The sequence below is a fragment of the Neopelma chrysocephalum genome, unplaced genomic scaffold (genome assembly GCF_003984885.1).
Source record: "Neopelma chrysocephalum unplaced genomic scaffold, ASM398488v2 Primary Assembly neopelma1_97390, whole genome shotgun sequence".
Lineage (NCBI taxonomy): Eukaryota > Metazoa > Chordata > Aves > Passeriformes > Pipridae > Neopelma > Neopelma chrysocephalum.
Window position 1 is genome coordinate 1,480,234 of NW_020926031.1, and position 19,221 is coordinate 1,499,454.

Consider the following 19,221-nt stretch of genomic DNA (forward strand, 5'->3'; position numbering starts at 1 on the left):
AACAGGATACCTGATGTACACCAGAGGAAACTCATTCCTAGTAAAGAAATTCAAATTTGCCCAGAAGACAGCTGGCTCAGGAATAAGGCTGTCTAAAGAACAGATTAAGACAGGATACGCAACAAAATCCTTTCTATTCAATCAAACCTGGACAGAAGTGCACTGTTCCAGTTCGAAGAAACCAAAACCTAATTGTGCCCACGGGAAAAACAATGGGGAGGTTTATTCTGGTTACAGTCTAATCAAACACCTGCAGTCACAGGAAGCTTCTGGAACTACATCACCTGGTCAAGTTCACAGAAATCAGTACAGGATCCAAGAGAGCCTGTGCCCCCCACACAGCCACCATGAACTTCTACAAGCCATAATGATTACAGACTGACTCAGAAATAAAACCAAACCAGAACTCACCAGGACTCTGACTTGAAGAAAAATGAAAGGAGAACACAGACACTCCAAAAAGCTAGAGAGCTTGCCATGCATTTTGATTTTCTTTTTTGATCTTTTACAGCAACTAGCAAGCAAATGGCCTCTACGAATGTACAACCCTGGGTCTGATGCTTGCTGAGAAAAAGTGGATGCTAATCTACCTCATGACTTTTTTTTTTTTAATGATCAGAAATCTTTTTACACTTGGTTTGCACAGCATGAATAAATTTAATTAAAGGAAGCAGCAGAACTAAATACCAAGATGCTAAAAAACTGGCCACAAACCAAGTGGATGCTGTGTATTTAAAGTAAGTCAAAACAATATAGGACGTGCTAGAGAAACAACCAGCTAGGACTGAGGAAGGAAGGTACGTGTTTGGAGGGGCAAAGGTTAGAAAGATCAGTTCCATAACTCCTACTTACATTTCAGCAATCAGTGGAAGTGATAAAAGGCAGTTATTCAGTGGCTTGAGGAAATGCAATGAAACTAAGAGGAAATGCAGAGATCATCTGACTAACTGACCACATGTGGAAAATGAACTCAAGTCTGTTCTAAGATAGGAAAAACAAGAACTTTTGAATACAAGCAAGAAGTCTGGATAGCCAAGAAACACAGTGAGCAAATAGCTGTTTGATTATTTGCACAATTTTGCAGTTCTACAGTATCTTCTATGAAATAAGGGCATTGGAATCAATATACAAGATTTAATACATGGATTATCAGAGAACTTACATAGAGACAACACAGTACTCCTCCTTTATTTTTGTGTTCTCTCTAATAATTTCTAATTCTCTATTTGCCTTTATGACCACTGTTGAGCCTTGAGACAACATTTCCAGGCTTATCACAATGACTCTGAGAGTCCTTTCCTGCATGGCAATATCTAGCAGACTTTTCTACAGCTTAATGATTCTAAGAGACTTATAAATTCAATCTGCAAAAATGCCTTCTAAAGATAGAGCCCAAAAGAAATAGAAGATCCATAGTCACTTGGTTAGCTACAAATAGCTGTAGCTACAAATAGCTAGAAAGACTGTAGTAGCAGTATGCTAAGGTAGGTAGCTAATAAGGAAAGGTGGGCAGTGCTTAGAAGTTTATGTGACTCAACCCATATAAAAGTTCTAGCTCTTAAGGCTTTTGCAAATCTGGAGTTGGAAACGACAGCCATAAGCTGCTGGATGATCTTACAAACAGAAAATCCTGTAGTGAAAAGGAACTTCAGCTGCAAAATATCTGCTCTAAGGCTGCAGTGCCAAGTGTGGTTTAACTCAATCTAAGTGCAGGTCACCTAAACTGCAATCCAAAGTCTGGAGTTCCTCCTTCAAAGGTACTTACAGCAGAATAAGACACTCTACTGTGCAACTCTGAAGTCTCTTCATTCTAGACACAAGCACTGAGGGTGCTGATGACCAGGCAGTATTGACATCAGGAGGGACCGAGAAGGTAAAGAAGGAGCAGAGATGACTGAGATATTGAGAATAAAGTTTGTAAGAATTGTGATAGTGATGAAATTCCTCACAAGACAATGGGATCAAATCAAATCTCCCCAAACTAAGTGACTCCTCACAAACCCCAGACACACTTCTGGATCCTATAGTAATTTTCATGGCACAGTTGGAAGAAAAGGAAAGGACAACGTCTGTAATGAGGGCAGAAATAAAGGAACCAAATAATTTCTGATACAACATGCTGAAGGAGTGAAGCTTGTTAACATTTTAATTTGTTGAATTATCCCCTTTTGTGCTGTTGGGATGTGTCACTCTTTTGGAACTTCATCTGGGCAATGACCAGAACTGAAACAGGACGAGACCATTTATGCTTGGAAGCGTTCATGGCCAGCATAGAAAACATTTTCTGCCTGCAAAATCGGAACTGCTTAAACTTGACTGCTAAGTTAATTTAAAAGGAACATTTAAATGGCTATCAGGACAGATGGAAACACAGAGGCTACTATCCAAGATAATCACTAACAAGGGCAGGCCTGACGAGATGCTAAACATTGTGGGCTGAGACACTTTTTGACTGAAATAGAGATGTGCAGGATAGCTGGTCAGCAGACAGTCAACAAGTTGAAGCTGAGTGGGAGCAGAGACTTGGGTGTGGACCACACACAGAACACAGCTCAGATGTTTCTGAGAAATCAAATTGTCTGCTGCTTATTACTGCCCTTCTCAGGGAAAGATGTCCACGTGTGTTCTCTGAAATAAATACAGAGACACCAAAGGTTGCTGACATTCAGCTGTTTCTAGTCATTTCTTCTTACACATAACAGAAACTATCAGAGCCCAAGATAATAGTTATGCCTCTAAAGAAGGATTCCTGGCATGGTTAAATGGCATCTTGCAACCAAAACATATTTGGAGAACAAAAAGGGTTTGTGTGCCTTGGAATGTAGTGTTTATCCCTGCAATATTTCTTCCACTTACATCCTCAAAATATTAGACCTACCACCTCTTCAGCACTGGGGTTCTCATGATTCAGATGCTCCCAGCAACAACCACAGAACACCAAGAGGAGACAAGTTCCTTAAGAACGTATGGCCCCTGTTCTCTCCAAAGGATGAGGAGAACAGAAGAACAAAACTTATGCTTCCTTTCCAAAGCACCAGTAGCTGTTGAATCCTCAAGTTGAACTGATCAGTACTCAGAGCAGCAAGCTGGAGAACTACTTGCCCACAATGCCTGCCCTCTGAATCACAAACATGCACCCTTTGCTGTCACAGTTCTAAACAGAACCTGCTGGCTATAGAGATGGGATATATTAAAGACTCAGGCAAAGATGATGCCGCTCTCCTGGGGATATGGAGCTGATCATCAAGGCCTCCACTTTATCTCTATATTTCTCTTTTGCCATATTCCTGGATCAGTACCTGCAGGATCTGTAATGGAAATATCATCTCCACGGTAATTTCTGCAGTGCTTGGAGGACACCATTGTTCCACAACCTAAAAATCCCTCTGTGAGGATTTAGTGCTCCCAAGTGCCTCTTGGACATCAAACGTTTTCAAAACTATTAGCTCTGATGGGTTTTTGAATAAGCTCAGTGAAGTCACTCAGTATTTCTCATAAGAAAAAGGTAGTTCTGACCTGGTAGAATAAAAATTAATGAAAAGGACGAGGAGGAGGGAGAAAGTCCACACAGCCCACGCTGTCTGCAAGCAAGGAAATGAGATTTGATTTACTCCGTGATTCTGAGATGTGTTCAATTTCAGCTTGAATTTTCACTGCATAAATTCAGCTTGGCCGAGCAACGTCCCCATTAGAGGCTGTCCAAAGCAATATGAGGCGATCCACAAATGATCTTTGAAGCTGAAGGTTCAAAGCCTTGGTGAGGTGGGGGTTTTAGCATATTTTTGCATGTGCAACCCACAAACCCATGTCTTCCAACAAGTTTCAGGATGACAATATAAAGAAAGCAATTAGACACAGTGCATACACAGTTCCTTATGGGTGCCAGTTAATCCATTTATTTATTTAGCTCACTGGCTAAATTTCCTCTTCCTGCACCACAGAGAACAACTCCAGGTCTGTTTTCTATGATGCAAAGGGATTAGATGACAAGCAGAAGTCACTCACTAAAAGGACTTAAGGGCTTCAGTTCAGGGATTAATAACTCAGCAGCTTTTTCTCCAGATTTTAAAACCACTAATTTGTACTGCATTGGCTGGTAGTTTTATTTGCACAACTATTTTTGTTTAAATGGGAATCTTAAACTCTTCCCAAAATGCTGCTGCATTGCCCTCTTGGTATTACTCTCACATCTGAATTTTTGACTATCTTTAAAGAGGATTTCATGCTTGCTTAGCTAATTTTTTAAGAAACTGCACCTTGTACTAATACACACAAGTTCAATTTCTCCTTGGCTTTTCCTAACTAACCAGGCATATCAGCTCAGCAGCCCCCTCAGGAATTCAACAGCACTAGAAAGCAGCTTGGGTGGAAGCTTTGGACCAGGTCTCTGTGCATCAACTCAAGTCTCACATTTCAGAGAAGCTCTACAAAATATTTGCCTGCATTTGACACATAGTAACACACCTTTAAGGTGGGGTAAACCACAGGGGTCCACTCTCACCTGGGGTTAACACAATTGCTACCACACTTATCCTGCTGAGAAACCCAGCAGAAGCTGAAGTGGGATACACTTCTGCTTACTCTGTAGAGACTCTGATCTTACAGTTCTGAGAATCATTCACATAAGGGAGTTTCAGTGAAATGGTGCTACAATTTAACCCCAACACTTCTACCACTTTGGACTGTATGAATAAAATCCAGAAACAAGTCTGCAGATTGAAAAATTCAGGCACTTTAAAGGTTTGTTGTAGCCTGAACTGGCCTGAGTCAGAAAAGACTAAATTTCTTCCATATGCCTTTTTAAGGACTGACTTGTGACTGTGCCTAGAGCTTTTATTTGGTGTATTTTCACAAATTGCAATAAGTAGAGCTGTTCACTTGGTTTACTGCTTCTAGACAACAACTGCCAGCTATAATCAACTTAGAAAGGACACCAGGGAAGGGCTGGCAGCAGCCATAGGATGCAACACAGCAGCAAGCGATGGTTGTGCATTAGGAAAGGTTCATCTTTCTTCCTTCTCACCTCTCTAAAACATGTCAAGGGCACCAATTAACAGGCTACCCAAGGCACAAAAAGGCTACAAAGAAAGATGTCCCTAGTGTCCTATTAAGGCCCAATCCCAAGATGACTACCAAGGTTTTAGAAGCCTACTGAACTCTCCCAGTCACGAGTCTCCAAAACTGATAACAGAAAGAATTCAAATATCACAAGAACTGCAGAACTAAGAAAAGCAGAAAAGAAATAAAGTGACCTACTTTATAGTCTGTTATCACATGTTGAAAGAGACAGAATTGTAAAATGCCAGAAGAGGCACATGTAAAGGAATCCTCTCAAATGCGTGTGCTGTCAGCAGCGTGATGGCACACAGCCACCCACAGAAAAAACAAGGGCAGGGAAAAAACTCAAGTCAAATACTGTGCCAGATCAACAATTCAGTATCCAGAGAGAAGGGAACACACAGCAGGAGCCATACAGAACAAGAGAAGCCTGTGATCTGAGATGCCACTTGCCCCTGCCCTAGCAGGCATTAAAGCCTCTGCCAGGGAGGGGCACCCTTGCATCAGAACCATCTGATCGCCTCTTCCAAGAGCACGTGACAGAGGAGAGCTGTCTTAAATATTCGGTAGATATTTCTTGAGCATCTGTTCTTGACTTAGTAACAAGCAGCAGGGCAGAAGATGCTGCAGTGGCCTGAGAGCACCCAGGTACAACTATGTAAGATGACCAGAAATGGGTTTAACGGTCCAGAGTCTAGACTAACCTTTTAAACCACATCCCTATTGAGCACTGGAAAGTAAGGGGGTTTGGGAGAGCACCAGTAGGGGATTTTTTCACCCCCTTTTTAAAGAGGAATTCTATCAAAATAAAAACCTCCTACTCTCCAGATTTGACTTCTGAGATTTTTGCATCATTCTTTTCTAAAACAAAGATCAAGATCAAACAAATTGTCCATTTTTCTTCAAGCATCTTAACCTAACCTCTTCCAAGCTCATCTCAGAAAAAGCTCTCCCTGACATAGGTAAGCTGAGGTTACACTGAGTTATGATCTTGTGTATGAAAAGCATGGCAGCTTCAATCCATGTCTCACAACAGAACAGTTACCTCCATCTTCAAATTATGCTTCACTCAACTGAAGGGTTGCAGGGTGAGGATGAGGGACCAGGCTATGCCTTAAGCTAATAATGCAGCTGACAAGACCACAAGTTAACAACTGACTTCCTGATGAGCAATTGGGACAGGAGTGGTCAGTGACCAACTTCTTTATGCTAAAACGTTTGGTATGACATTAATTGCCCAGCCCGAGTACCACTCTGTCCCAGTTCAGAAGCATCAACACACTAAATAGCAACAGAAGCACTTTAGAACTCAAGCAGTCCTGGAATATTATCCCTCTGGGCACTAGTGAGGGTGGAAAGCTCAGCAAAAACTGGATGATATGGGAAACTGTCATCAGCCAGAGAAATTAAGTTCAGATCACGTTAATATTTTCCCCTGCAAAAAGTGTGTCATGCTCAGGTGTCTGCAAAGAGGCTGAGATGAGGCATTACAGCAGCTTTCCTTTTATTCTTCTGAGGAGTTTAGCCCAGCAACAGATCTAACTTTCCTTTCTATGCCTATAAAGCGACTTGTAGGTGGTACTGTAATTAAATAGGTCCATCACTTAAAATAGAAAATCAAATCTTTATAGCTGAGGTGAGAATTAAGACTCTGTAGTGAAATGCATCCATCAAGTCACTGGCTTTCAGGAGCATTAACGACAGGGTAGAAAATTCCCAGCAAACCAGACTGGATGCAAAAAAACAAAGGAGACAATCAGAAAGTCCAAGCTCCAGCATGCCTATCCTCAAAAATCCACATTTCTGTTTTCATCAGCTGGAAGATTGTTCCTGTTCCAGTGTTTCAAGATGTTCAACAAAGAGAGCACTTACTGCCAACAAAACACAGCCTTAAAAAGCCTATACCGTAGCTCACAGCTATCTTTTTGAAGAAATGAAAGGGACAAAAATACCTGCAGATACAGTCATGTGAAGCTCCATCTAGATCCTTGTTCTGTATTATATCCTGTTGTACAAAATCACTGATAAACCTTGGGGTGACAGAAACAGCTAATGTTTCCTGCAAGATGGATGGACAGATGCCTGACTCCAGCAAATCATCAATATGACACAGTTGAGCAAATGCTAGTATCTAGGTTTGGAGAGGGGTATATGTATTTCTAGAGCAGAAGAGTACTGGAAAGGAAGATGCAGTCATTAGCCAGCTAAGCAAACTCTTCTTTTATACATTTGGAAAGAGAACTGCTGACAGAATGAGAGACATCTCAGGGCAGGCTCTGTTTGACCTCCGGATTCACATATGGATTGATTCATCCTGGGTTTGGAACATTAATTATCACTGAACTAGGAGAAGGCTGCAAAGGACAATGCAATACTTAAATGAAAAGATTGGTGTCTTACTTGCAGGAAGAGCAATGGTTTGATTCACAATGTGCAGAAGAAATATAACCAGGGGGGAGTTGATAGCTATGCCCAGAGAAACAAGTTTTCACAGTATCACCATAATACTGTTATTTCCGGCTTTCCATTGTGTTAAATACACTCATGGAGCTCCAGGGCAGCTCAGTTTGCTCTGCAAAAGGTATCAGAGACCTCCCTAAAGCCAAAGCACCCCAAGAAGAGTTAGCTAGCCAGATGCCTGATGCATCTTGTTGCCAGAATGATGCCTTGTCTCTCCCCATCATTAAATTTCACTGCAAGCAGCTGTCACTGTCTCAGAGTGACATCAGAATGTCATCAGTCCATTAATGGACGGGAGCTTTGTCATGCCATTGCAAGTGGGAGAAGCACTCCTAAGAACTTCTCCACCTCTGTAGCTTTTACATGGGACCCCAACCCAGCATTTTCTGGGAAGTCAGGAAGCCTTACAGTAAGATTTTAACTGCATTCTGTGTATGTTTTTACATCCAACTCAAAACCAAATGCAATCTGCTGAATTACAGCTGCTGAGGGAAATACACTTGGGAAACCACGATGGGGTTTGTACACAAATAAGCCTTCGGCACAATATTTCATTAGCAGGGTTCTGCACACAGTGACACTTATTGGCAAAGTTTCCAAGTAGGAGGCTAAAGCATATGGCAGGGGTCACTGGAAACAATGTTATTAGGTGACAGTATGCAAGAAATCACCCCATACTCCAAATGTTCAGGATACACCAGCAGATTTTCCATATACGTCCTCTTACTGCCAGAGGTTATCCTGACGAACATCTGTTTTCATGGAAAAGAAAAGCTTCTAAGTTTAAACTAACACTGATACGACTGTGACACACCATTTAACACTGACGCAAGTGATGGTTTCTGGGTCCCATCAGCTTTTTCCAGAAATCCCAGGTACTGTCAGACAATGCTCCAGGACAATTTACCATTTTCTTGTCTGGGAGGCCAGAAAACATTTTCCCTGTCAGAAATTCCTGCTGTGAAGTGCTTATTGGTGGAAAACATAAATCCATGAATTGGAAAAAGTGAAATAGGAACTCCTCCAAACAGGTATTCACGTGAAAGCAAACACAGGGCTATGAACTAATATCCTTCTGCCAGATATGAGGCAGACGCTGCTGCTCAAACAGCATGTGCTGCTAGCAATACTTAGCTCCCCAGGAGCTTATTTGTGCCTTAACTGAGCCATGGGGGAACCCAAGCACCCTCTCACTGAGGCAGTGGAATTGATTTACAGCCTCTGGCACTTGGCTGATGCAGAACCACCTTCCCCAGTTCCATCTCTCTGGGCATCCATCCCCCAAGCTTGCTGTCCTTGAGCGACAGCTCCTTGAGCAATCCCACTGCCTGCCTCAGATCTCCCATGAAGACAGAAAGAGGATCAAGAAGACACATCAGGGATGCTGCCTTCTCCACTATTAAAAGGTTTGCCTTTGGGGTCCCTACTGTGGACGATAAATTTGAACTTAATGTCTTAACATACAAATGCCAAATGTCAGAGAGCCAGAAAAACTAATCTTCCAGCTGAGTGGAGCTCTGCTCAGGTGTGGCACCTTTTGGCTCAGCAGCATTTACTCCCCTGCTCTGGGAGGGATGGAGACCACAAAGCTCCATTTGTTTCCCACTTAGAAATCAGAGCAATGACCCAATTTGTCACTTTTGGGAAACAGCTGCAGCTCCAGTTAGAGGATCCAGAGAAGGAAGGCAGAAAAATATCATCTGTTACAGCAGGATACTACTAGAGAGAAGGAAGAGTAGCAGTCTCTGAAGGCAGAAGTTTTAGCCTAAAGAAGCCCCAGAATGAGCAGGGCTGACAGTCACTGCAAAGCCTGTCCCCCTTTTGTTAGAGGAGTGGTTTCTCACAGCCACATCGCTGTCTGTAGCTGGCACAGCAGGCTGCAGCCTGTCTGCCTTTAGGACTCCCGAGCAGAGAGATGACTGAGTGTAAGGAAGCTTAGGGTGGAGCTCAGGCCTAGAGCAACAAAGTGTAGTTCTATAAATCCAGCTTTACAGAGAATGACCAAAGAAGTTTGCACGGTATCTATATGCATTATGGCAACAGCCAGCGTCTGTTCCTGTTTCACAAGGGATTAAAAAACCTTCTCAATCTGAAGTTTTACGAAATGCAAATTGAATTGTGTGTTCACACAAGCCAGCCGTTGACAGCTCCTGCTTTAATCGCAGATGTGCAAAGTTGTAATTTAATCTTTATAAATGCAGACTGTTTTGATCATTCTGTTGCAATCCTCTGTGGAGCTTTCCCTGCCCTATACAAGTGCTTAGCAGTGACAGGAATCTGTAACACTGCTTTGCACTTCCACAGGAGCCTTCTCCAGCAGATCACACAGCACTTCAAATGCTGCCTGGCTCCCCAAGGGCTCCTCACTGGCTGCCCTCTCACTCAGGAGGACACAGGGGCTCAAGGTTTGCTCAAGGCAGCACAGTGACAGCCAGTTCAGATCCCAGCCTTTAGCCCCTTCCTCTAGCTACCCACAGCCTCTTTTCTAGGATTAGTCAAGTACCACATAAAAAGCAAACCTGCCAGACATCTCAGAAGTGTCTTCTGAAACACACTCACTGGGGAGGAGGACAAACACTAGGAACTAGAGCAACATCAGCTTGTTTCCACAGTATGGACTGGGAGCTTATTACAAAGTTAAACCTATGGCTCTTGCTCAGCACACTCCCAGCTGTGAAATCAGGCTAGGGTCATAACTCATACCCCAAGTGTTGCTTCTGCAGCCCCAGCATAGAAACTTATCTTGCTCCAGGAGACTTTACCCAGTTGCAGCCAGCAGCCAGTAGCAGCTCCAGAAGGCAGCTCTTCCAAACCAAGTCCCCAGCATTCAGTGGTCACCTGCACTACAGCAGTCTTCAGGCCTTTATCAGTCCCTGTGATACTGGCAACAGCCAAGCAAGGATGTGAAAACAGCCATAGGAACTGAAGTTGAAGTTTAATGGACTTATTTTGTTACCAGTTTGTACTTCAAGGCAGTCCCTAATCTGCCCAAGAGGACAGCTCGCAGAAGTGGTGGAAGCAAGACATGCCTCAGCGTTTGCACTGCACAAAGGGTGGAAAGACTCCTCTGCTCTGGGAGCAACTGAGGTGTTTCAGGGTAACTTTGCCTCCAAGAGCCACAGAGCAGCTAAGTGCAACCCAGGGTAATGGGCAGGATGCTGGGGAACCTTTGTGTCAAGCCTGAAGGAAGGGAACTGAAGGGTTTCTCCCATTTCTTATTGGAGTTTCTGGGATTGAAACAGGAATAGGGTTGTATCTCTCCAGCAGTAGCTGTTTTTAAAATCAAAGTCCTTCTTTTGTCCCTCTAAGGGCCTGCCACAGTTGTTCCCCCTCCTCCAGTGACGCACAGTTTATTGTATTCTGCATGTTAATAAAAGGCACTACACAGCACAAAGTCACTGCTCCAAAGCTCACCTCCAGCTTCAAATCTCCTTGCTGCAAAGCTGATCAGACCTTGAAGCCTGCTCAGACCCATTCAGTCTGGCACACTGCACAACGCAGTCTGAGGCATTTAGTAAATTGCAGGGATATTTCTCTGATAAAACAAAAAGAAAAAAAAAGAGGAAGATATCTAAACCAGAGAAAACCCCCATAAGCTAAGCAAACCAGCAATTTGCCAACTCCAGAAGACTTTTTATATAGATCCTTTCCAGTTTCACCTGGTGCAGCTCAGCTCTTTCTATTTAAGCAATAAAATCTGTTTCAAGCCATTAGTCATGAGTAGGTGTCTGTAATGAGACCATGAAAGCCAACATCCCTGCCTCATTTGCAAAGATGCGCTGACTTTAAATTAAGGCCTTGCCTTGGTGATCCCTTTGTTTGAGTTTCACATTCCCACTACTGTGTGCAACAGGGCACTAGCAGGCTTGAGACTTTCAACCCCAAAGCTCACTGCATTTCAGAAGTGAAGTAGCCAAAACCATTTTAAAGTATTTCTGGAGCTCTCACAACACGTTATACTAATGTAAGAGATTAGGGGGATTTATTGTAGTAGTATATAGCACTGATGGTACTCGGCATTTTAGAAATATCAAACATGCACATGCCAAGAGGCTTTTAACTCTTAACACCACTGCCAGCAGTGCTTGAAAAAGATAAAGCATTTGGTATCTGCCAGTGGTTTTGCTGCTAGTTAGGGAAAATAGAACAAGTTGAATAAATCATGGCATTAATGGCTCAGAATTAAAACACTTGAGGACATCAAAACCAACTACACCCTTTTGTGTCTTTCTGTGCAAGTCACTTGTGGACAGACCCTGAGCTGCGCTTCAGGTTAGTCCCTCGAAGCCCCACCAGGTAACAGAAGGCCATGAGGATTGGGGCGGCATGGAGACCATTCAACAATTGAGGTATGACCAGTGAAAGGGAAATGGCTTTGTGAGATTGCCTGACCAAACTGGATTGCAGCTACTGGCAATGCTGGGTTAATGATTGGACTTGATGATTTTAAAGGTCTTTTCTGACCTAAAACAATTCTATGATTCTACCTGAGTTATAAAGGTGTCACAGTGTGAAACAACCTAAGTATTACATTCATTTGTCACAATTTCAAAAGTGATTCAGTTGTCCTGTTTTTCCATCACAATCTGTTCTGGCTCCCAGCACTTTCCATCTGCAGTTATCAGACAGAAAACAGGTGTTCACAGCAGTCTCTCACAGTGAACTTTACCTCTGTTTTGGAGGTGGCATAATGTCCCCACTGTAGCTGGGAAGAAAGAGGGGCTTCTATTAGAAAAAGCACATAAATGTTATTGACTAGCAAACATCATCAGTCCCACATGTCTGCCATCTCAATTTTAAGACCCTTAGAGAGGAAATCATTGAGAGAAAAAGTGCCAACAAGAAAATGAGACCTTAGTGAGCAATTTTGTAACTGGTAAAACACTTGCTTGGCATGCAAGGCACCACAAGACATTCCTGCTCAGAGCAGATTTCACCAAAATTATTGGGTTCCTCTCACTTTACCCTCTCTTGAAGATTGCACTACATTGCGATCAGGCAGAGAGCTGCCTTCCTACAAACAGCTGCTCTTTCACATCCAGAAAAGGCAGACGTGAGACCTCATCCAGATCATTCATGCTGTGTTTTCCTTTCTGTTTGTCTGCATTTGCCCTCTCATGTTGCTGTTTCCTCACTGCTTTGACCCTGTTCTCTACAACTGCTTCTGCTAGAAAACATGTTGGGAGCTTCTCAGATCATATATGGCACAGAGAAAGTCTACTGCCTCTAATGCATTAAGTAGAAGGCAGTCCAGTCATCTAGAAAGTACAGATAAGCCCATGAATTCATTTCATAAAAGGCTATTTTGCCGTTTGACACAAGAAGGGACCAAAATCTCTTTGAAGACATGGTAATAATCACTTTCATGGAAGAGCCAAAACTACACTGGGAAATGTAATGGCCAAGCCTCCCTTTTTGACTATGCAGCATCCTTTGATACCTTAAAAGATGGGCAGGCAGGAGCCAAATGTGTTGAGAGGGAGAATACCACAAAACCACAAACTCACACTAAAGTCAGGTTTAACAAAGAGCAAGTGATGGAAGGTGCCAATAACTGGCTAAGATAATTCCCAGTTTCATGGTGAGGAACTACAGCAAGGTCTGTAAAACTGCTAATGACTAGGAAGGATTCTGAGTTTGCCTTGGCAAGTAGATGCTTTGCAGAACTGCACTGACAAGGATGCCATGGTGTTGATAGACTGAAGTGGCTCATCATCAAATCCCTGGCATTTGCTTGCCTCTGGGAATCTCCCACTCTTCGCTCAAGAGAATATGAAACAAAAAACATCCCTTCCCAGTATTTCTGATCTGAATATTGGATAAACCCCACAACAGCCAGCAAAGCAGTACCATGAAGTCTTACAAATATACCTGTCTAGAGCAGAGATCTGTATATTCAAACTATGGTTCCTGGAGATCTTTAGGGCTGAGGAGGTACTGTGGTATTAACATTCTATGCTTAAAACAATCCCATGTCCATCATTTTCAAGGACTTACAAATCCCCTCAGCACGTAATATTGTTAAAATTAATGCTTGTAAATAAAAAAAGGAGAAAGGACTGAAATGACAGACTTAGAATGGTAATAAATGGACATTAGTGATTAACAAGGTAATAAAGGCTTCAATAGGATTAGGAAAAGAAAAAGACAGAGCAAAATCTCTTTCAGCTGATTACTCAGATTTTTTTAAGGATATTAAAAATACAAAAATAAATAAAAAAATAATCTAACTCGCATGAACAGGGCATCAGAACTTGGGTTCAAGTGAATCGGACACAAATTAGAGCAGTTGGAAATTCCCCTTCAGAGAGAGCTATGTCAAAGCCACACCTTCCCGATTAACAGGATATTCTCAGACACCACAGAGGAGTATAAGCAGCCATATGAGAATCTGGTCAAAGACTAGTATCTGAGAAGGAAATCCTCATTAAAAGAAAAGTTTGATCTTGAAAATTGTAAAAATAAATGTTTCCAATAAAGAAATACCAGTCTCCTGAAACTATTGGAATAACTCAAAGGAAAGAATAACCAGTTACAAATGTAGTATCTATGTGTGGACACACAAGCTCAATGTCAGCATTAAATATTTCAGTGTGGTACACTTCAAAAACCAGGGCTATAAAAGATGGTGGATTCTGTGCAGAAAATATTTATGGACAGCAGAGAGATGGTGAATTAAGTGAATACACAAGTAAAAGCAAAAGATATAGCTGGAAGAAAAAACAAAAAAGTAAAGAGACTGCAGCAGCCAAAAGGCAAGCTTGATCCCCCGTAAATCCCCCTCCACATACACTGAACAGCTAACACAACGAAAACAACAAATTCTGTTACTCCACAAAAGCCAGACCCTGAGCTTGATCTGGGCCATCTACCATTAACATACCAGGTGGGACAGCTACTGACAGAGGGGAAACCACAGTCCAGCACACAGATCTGAGCTCACTGGCATAATTAAAAGTGGAGGCAAGAAGTCTCCATCCCTCTCCTCTTTGTGCAGTGAATTGCAGAGCACTGATTAAACACCCTCACTGAGACCACACAGTCCCTCACCACAGTGACATCTCCCTTATTTCTCTGCAGTTCACCAGGGCCTATTATTGCTTTACTTTGTTTGATGTTCTCCCTATGTTGAGAGAAAGCATGGAGGGAGAAAAGAAAAAAGAAAAATCTGTCTGTCTTTCAACTTCCTAATCATCTTCCTCAAAATGCTCTACGCATCAGCGCTGATTTCATTATCTCCCTGCTGCTAGAGACTTTATTTAAAGAATAACACACAAGGAAGAAAGGATTTAACCTGACCTCCCTGAACTGCTGGGGGATGAATACTACACAGAGCTGACAGTGAAAAGCTCATTTCCTTTCTCAGACTAACTCAAAGACTATGCAAAATTCCCCTCTATCCAAGCCTCCAGTTTTAAATTGGGCTATCAAAGGCTTTTCTTTTTTAAGGGGCCTGGGTTGATGCAATCAGTGTATCATCAATGAATGAGGATTGATAACATGAACTATCACAAAGCATAGCTGTGGATACAGTGACTCTCAGAGGCAGAACAATAAGGAAAATTGAGTAAATTAAAACCCGTGTTCTTCTATACAGCTATACCAGGAAGAGAATAAAAAGCAGTAAGGTCCACCTTTTTTCCCCCCACTGCACCAGCACAGCATTCAGCCCAAGTTTTTGGGGTGTTGCATACTACAGATCAAGTAGGTTAATAAATGAAAAGGTTAGTGGGAGTAATCAAGAAATAGTAAAAATATCACAGACAGAAAGAGAAATTAATTGCAGAGCAGGTTACAGTCAAGATCTTTTAACAAGCACAAGTATGGGATCCAGTAGAAGGAGCAATCCAAGGTGACTCCAATGAAGCCTGTCCTAAACTGCATACACAATTTCTTCTCCAGAAAGTCCAGAAGTGTTGACGCAGCTGTGTCTGGAATGATTCCCCCAGCTCACATGGCAGCTCTGCATTTTGTCCACCACCTGCTCCCGCAGAGTCATTTACCTCTCCAAGAATGATTAATGCATAATCCCAATATTTTATTTTGGGAAATAGGCCAGCTCTTCCCGAGATCATACACAGTACCTACTTTCAAAAAGCCACATTTATACATTAATGCAATACAAGCAGGACACTAAGAGACCAAATCAGGCCAAATTAAGGAAGGGAAACCTAGCCCTACCACCCTCTTCATGAAAAACCTTCTCTTTTCAAAATCTAAACCAACTGAACACAATTACCCAAGAAAATTTCCACCAACTGTTGCCAGAGCTCCCTGATATCACTAAAAAAAAAAAAATTAAAAAAAAATAATTAAAAAAAAATCAAGCTATGCCCAACAGTTCCCCAATGACTACACTTCTAAATTTGCTGCTAAAAATTTCCTGTCCCATTCTAAATGCCAGCATCCTCAGTCTCCAACCACACTTGCTGTAAATGCTGCATATTTTCCTTGTTCATACCCATCTTTCTGCATTTGCAGGACCAAAATCTCTGCATCTGATGGTAAAACTGCTAAAGCAAGCCTTGCTTTTCTTTCACCCACATCTGAACAAGGAACATGAGAGTTTCACTTCCACCCCTCATACTGCTGCCACATCATCAATCCCAGCGAGCACAAGGTAGTCCTAAACACCCATATTCCTTCCAGAGGTCAACATGACCAAAGGTCATCACACGCCTGGCTTACCTGATCCTCGGAGAGCTGTGATATGTGATTCACTGCAGCGTAAGACTCGATCTTCGGGTTGAAGTGATTGATGATGGCTCTGAAACAAAGGAGGGAAATTTTCAGAGGTCTCAGGAACAGCTTAGGGATGTAGCGGAAATTCCCTGCCAGTTTGAGTAGGTGCACGTGGAACCACGGTCCTGCAAGAAGTGGTTCTTCCCTCACTACACCGTGTTGCTTACTCTGCTGAAGGCACACTCTCTGCCAAGGCCAGTGCAGAGTCAGACACAGGCTGGCTGGAAATCACAAGCACAGGCACTGCCCTACACATGGATGCATCTGTCCCAGCAGATGCTGGGCTGTCCTTGCTGCTCTGAAAGAGGGAATTGCTGCCTTGCTGGGAACAGGATGCAAATTGTGCTGTCTCCCCACTGGAACACGGGAAACATGGCTATCACTGCCCCATCCTGCTCAGGAACTGCAGCTCCTCATCCCTTCCAAAATCAGTACTGCTCAATATTTTGCTCTGCGGAACTTTGTTGCCTGATATGATGAAGCTGATGGTTTACTGCTTTGGATTTCCACTACGTTTAAAATGCTGTAGCTGGCTCTTACTTGGAGTCATTCATCACTAAAGCCACTACACTTTGACTTCTTACCATAATGACTTTAGTGCTCAGCCCCAGTTTAGATTGTTAGAGATAACTTATGTCAGCATCCCAAACACAGCAGCAAATGCTGGTCACTTCTGCTTCTCTGCCTCATTTCTCTCAGTACCTGCACCAACATACTCCCCTTCCCTTCTAGGTAGATCTAGAGGCAGATGTAAGAAATCTAAAATTGAAAGTAAAAAAACAATTGGGGAAAAAAATCCAGCTGCAGTTTGGTGGTTATATCCTCAGCCTCCCCTCTGCTCGTCAGGTGCAGCTGAGCAGACAAATGGCAAGACAGAAAAGACTCCCTGGGATAGAGTTTGCAACTGCTCTAGTTGGGATATTACTCATGAGACCCACTGCTGAGGTAAATGCTCATCATGGGAACAGGCCATGTCAGTGCTCGGCACAGATGTGTGCTGACTGTGCCTGGAGAACACTTGCTCAGCCAGATTACACTGCAGCAGCAGTCAGGGCTTCCACTCTCATATTCATCAGCATGAAAATTCACTCCATCTCTCTCTTTTATACTCTAATGGATTCCCTCCTCCCCACACCTCCCCCTGCAGAAGGGCTTTCAGCTGCTGTCTCCAGACCTCATCACAGCTAAGAGCTTGTGCACCAGTCTAGGAATAAGTGGTATTCAGAGGTGCCAATCAGAGCCCATGGATAGAAAACCTGCCTGGAAGCATCCTTACTTCTTTAAGTACACAGATAAAGAAAAACAGTGTGGAAGGGGCAAGGAGTGGGAGCAAAAAAGAAAAAAAAACCGAAACAACTAAACCCCCATCCCCCAAACAGAATTTGCAGATCATAGACATAGCATGGTTTAAGTTGTAGAGGGACCTTTAAAGGCCACCTAGTCCAACCCCCCTGCAACGAGCAGAGACATCTTCAACAAGATCAGACTGATCAGGGCCCTGTCCAACCTGACCTTGAATGTCTCCGGAGATGGTGCATCCACCACCTCTCTAGGCAATCTGTTGCAATGCCTCACCAGCCTCATTGTTTAAAACTTCTTCCTCATATATATAATCTAAATCAACCCTGTTAGTTTAAAACCATCATCCCTTGTCCTGTCACAACAAGTTCTGCTAAATAGTTTTCCCTCAGCTTTCTTATAAGTCTCCTTTAAGTACTGAAAGGCTACACTAAGGTCTCCCCAGAGCCTACTCTTCAGCTGAATGACTCCAGCTCTCCCAACCTGTCTTTAGAGAAGTGTTCATCCCTCTGATTACTTTCATGGCTTCCCCTGCACTTGCTCCAATAAGTCCATGTCTTTCTTGTGCTGAGGACCCCAGGCTGGACACAATATTCCAGGTGGGGCCTCACGAGAGCGGAGCAGAGGGGCAGAATCACCTCCCGCGACCTGCTGGCCACGCTAGATTAACTAAACATTCCCAGCCACACACCTTTCCAACACACCAGGTGCAGTCCTTGCACAGGGTCACTCCAGCAGCTTCTCCTTAGCATCAGTACACACTTAGCACAGAGGGGCTTCTGCAGTCTCACCAACCTTGACAGTTACATCCATAAAACAAATTCAGCAGGGCACCTATCAGGCTTCCCATAATACTCTTCCCTCTGAGAAGGGCAAGCAGGCAGGTAGAGACAGGCCCAGACTCTTCCCATTTCAATCTGACCAGAGAAGCAGCTCCTGTGAGTCACAATCACACTCTCCATTACCCAGCCTCTCCAACACTGCGGCTTTCAAGTTGCATGTTTCATGCCTGGCTGGAGTCATACTTATAATCCTGCAGGACACACTACAAGTTATTGAAAGAAAAGGGAGCACAGACTTACAACAACTTAAGTTCTGGCTTGACAGAAGGTTTGGCAGCTCAGAGGGGTTCAGTGCACTCACATGGTTCCAACATTTACCAGGGAACAGATTTAGCATTCATTTGTACCCACTGCTGTGAAGCATTTCAACATGGGCTGCCTGCTCACAAGTCCCTGCTTGGATCTGAGCTAGTGAAGCGGCACCTGCAATCACAGCTGGGATTCACCCAGGGAAAGTAAAACCACCAACCAGCTGCCACTGCAGTAAGAATCAACAGACATTAAGGAAGGGAAAGAATTCAAGTCTCCTTCCTCATTTCACTAAAGGTGAACGGAGAGCTCCTCAGTTACTAGAGGAAGAAGTTTGCTGTTTAATTTGTTTTAACTACAAAGAATTCCTTCCCAACCTGATCTTCTGCAGAGCTGTTTTCCTGAACCCACAGGCAGCCTGGGGCAGAGGAGCATGAAGAGGTTGGATTCAACCCTGGCTCTGTGTAGCCAGGTTCTTACTGTCCAGCATACCCACCAAGGCCAGGCTTTGCACATGGTACAGCTCTTCCTCACACATCTGCTACGAAAAATTCCACTGCTACACAGTCCA

General features: G+C 43.2%; 1 protein-coding gene across 1 annotated transcript in view; it reads right to left on the minus strand.

Moving 5' to 3' along the window:
* The window catches only part of ARMH3 (armadillo-like helical domain containing 3), a 123,023-nt gene that overhangs the window by 15,546 nt on the left and 88,256 nt on the right, over positions 1-19,221 (minus strand). Inside the window, exon 24 of the mRNA XM_027672261.1 lies at positions 16,207-16,285. Within this exon, the coding sequence (XP_027528062.1) occupies positions 16,207-16,285 (79 nt within the window). The remainder of the gene's footprint in view (positions 1-16,206; positions 16,286-19,221) is intronic.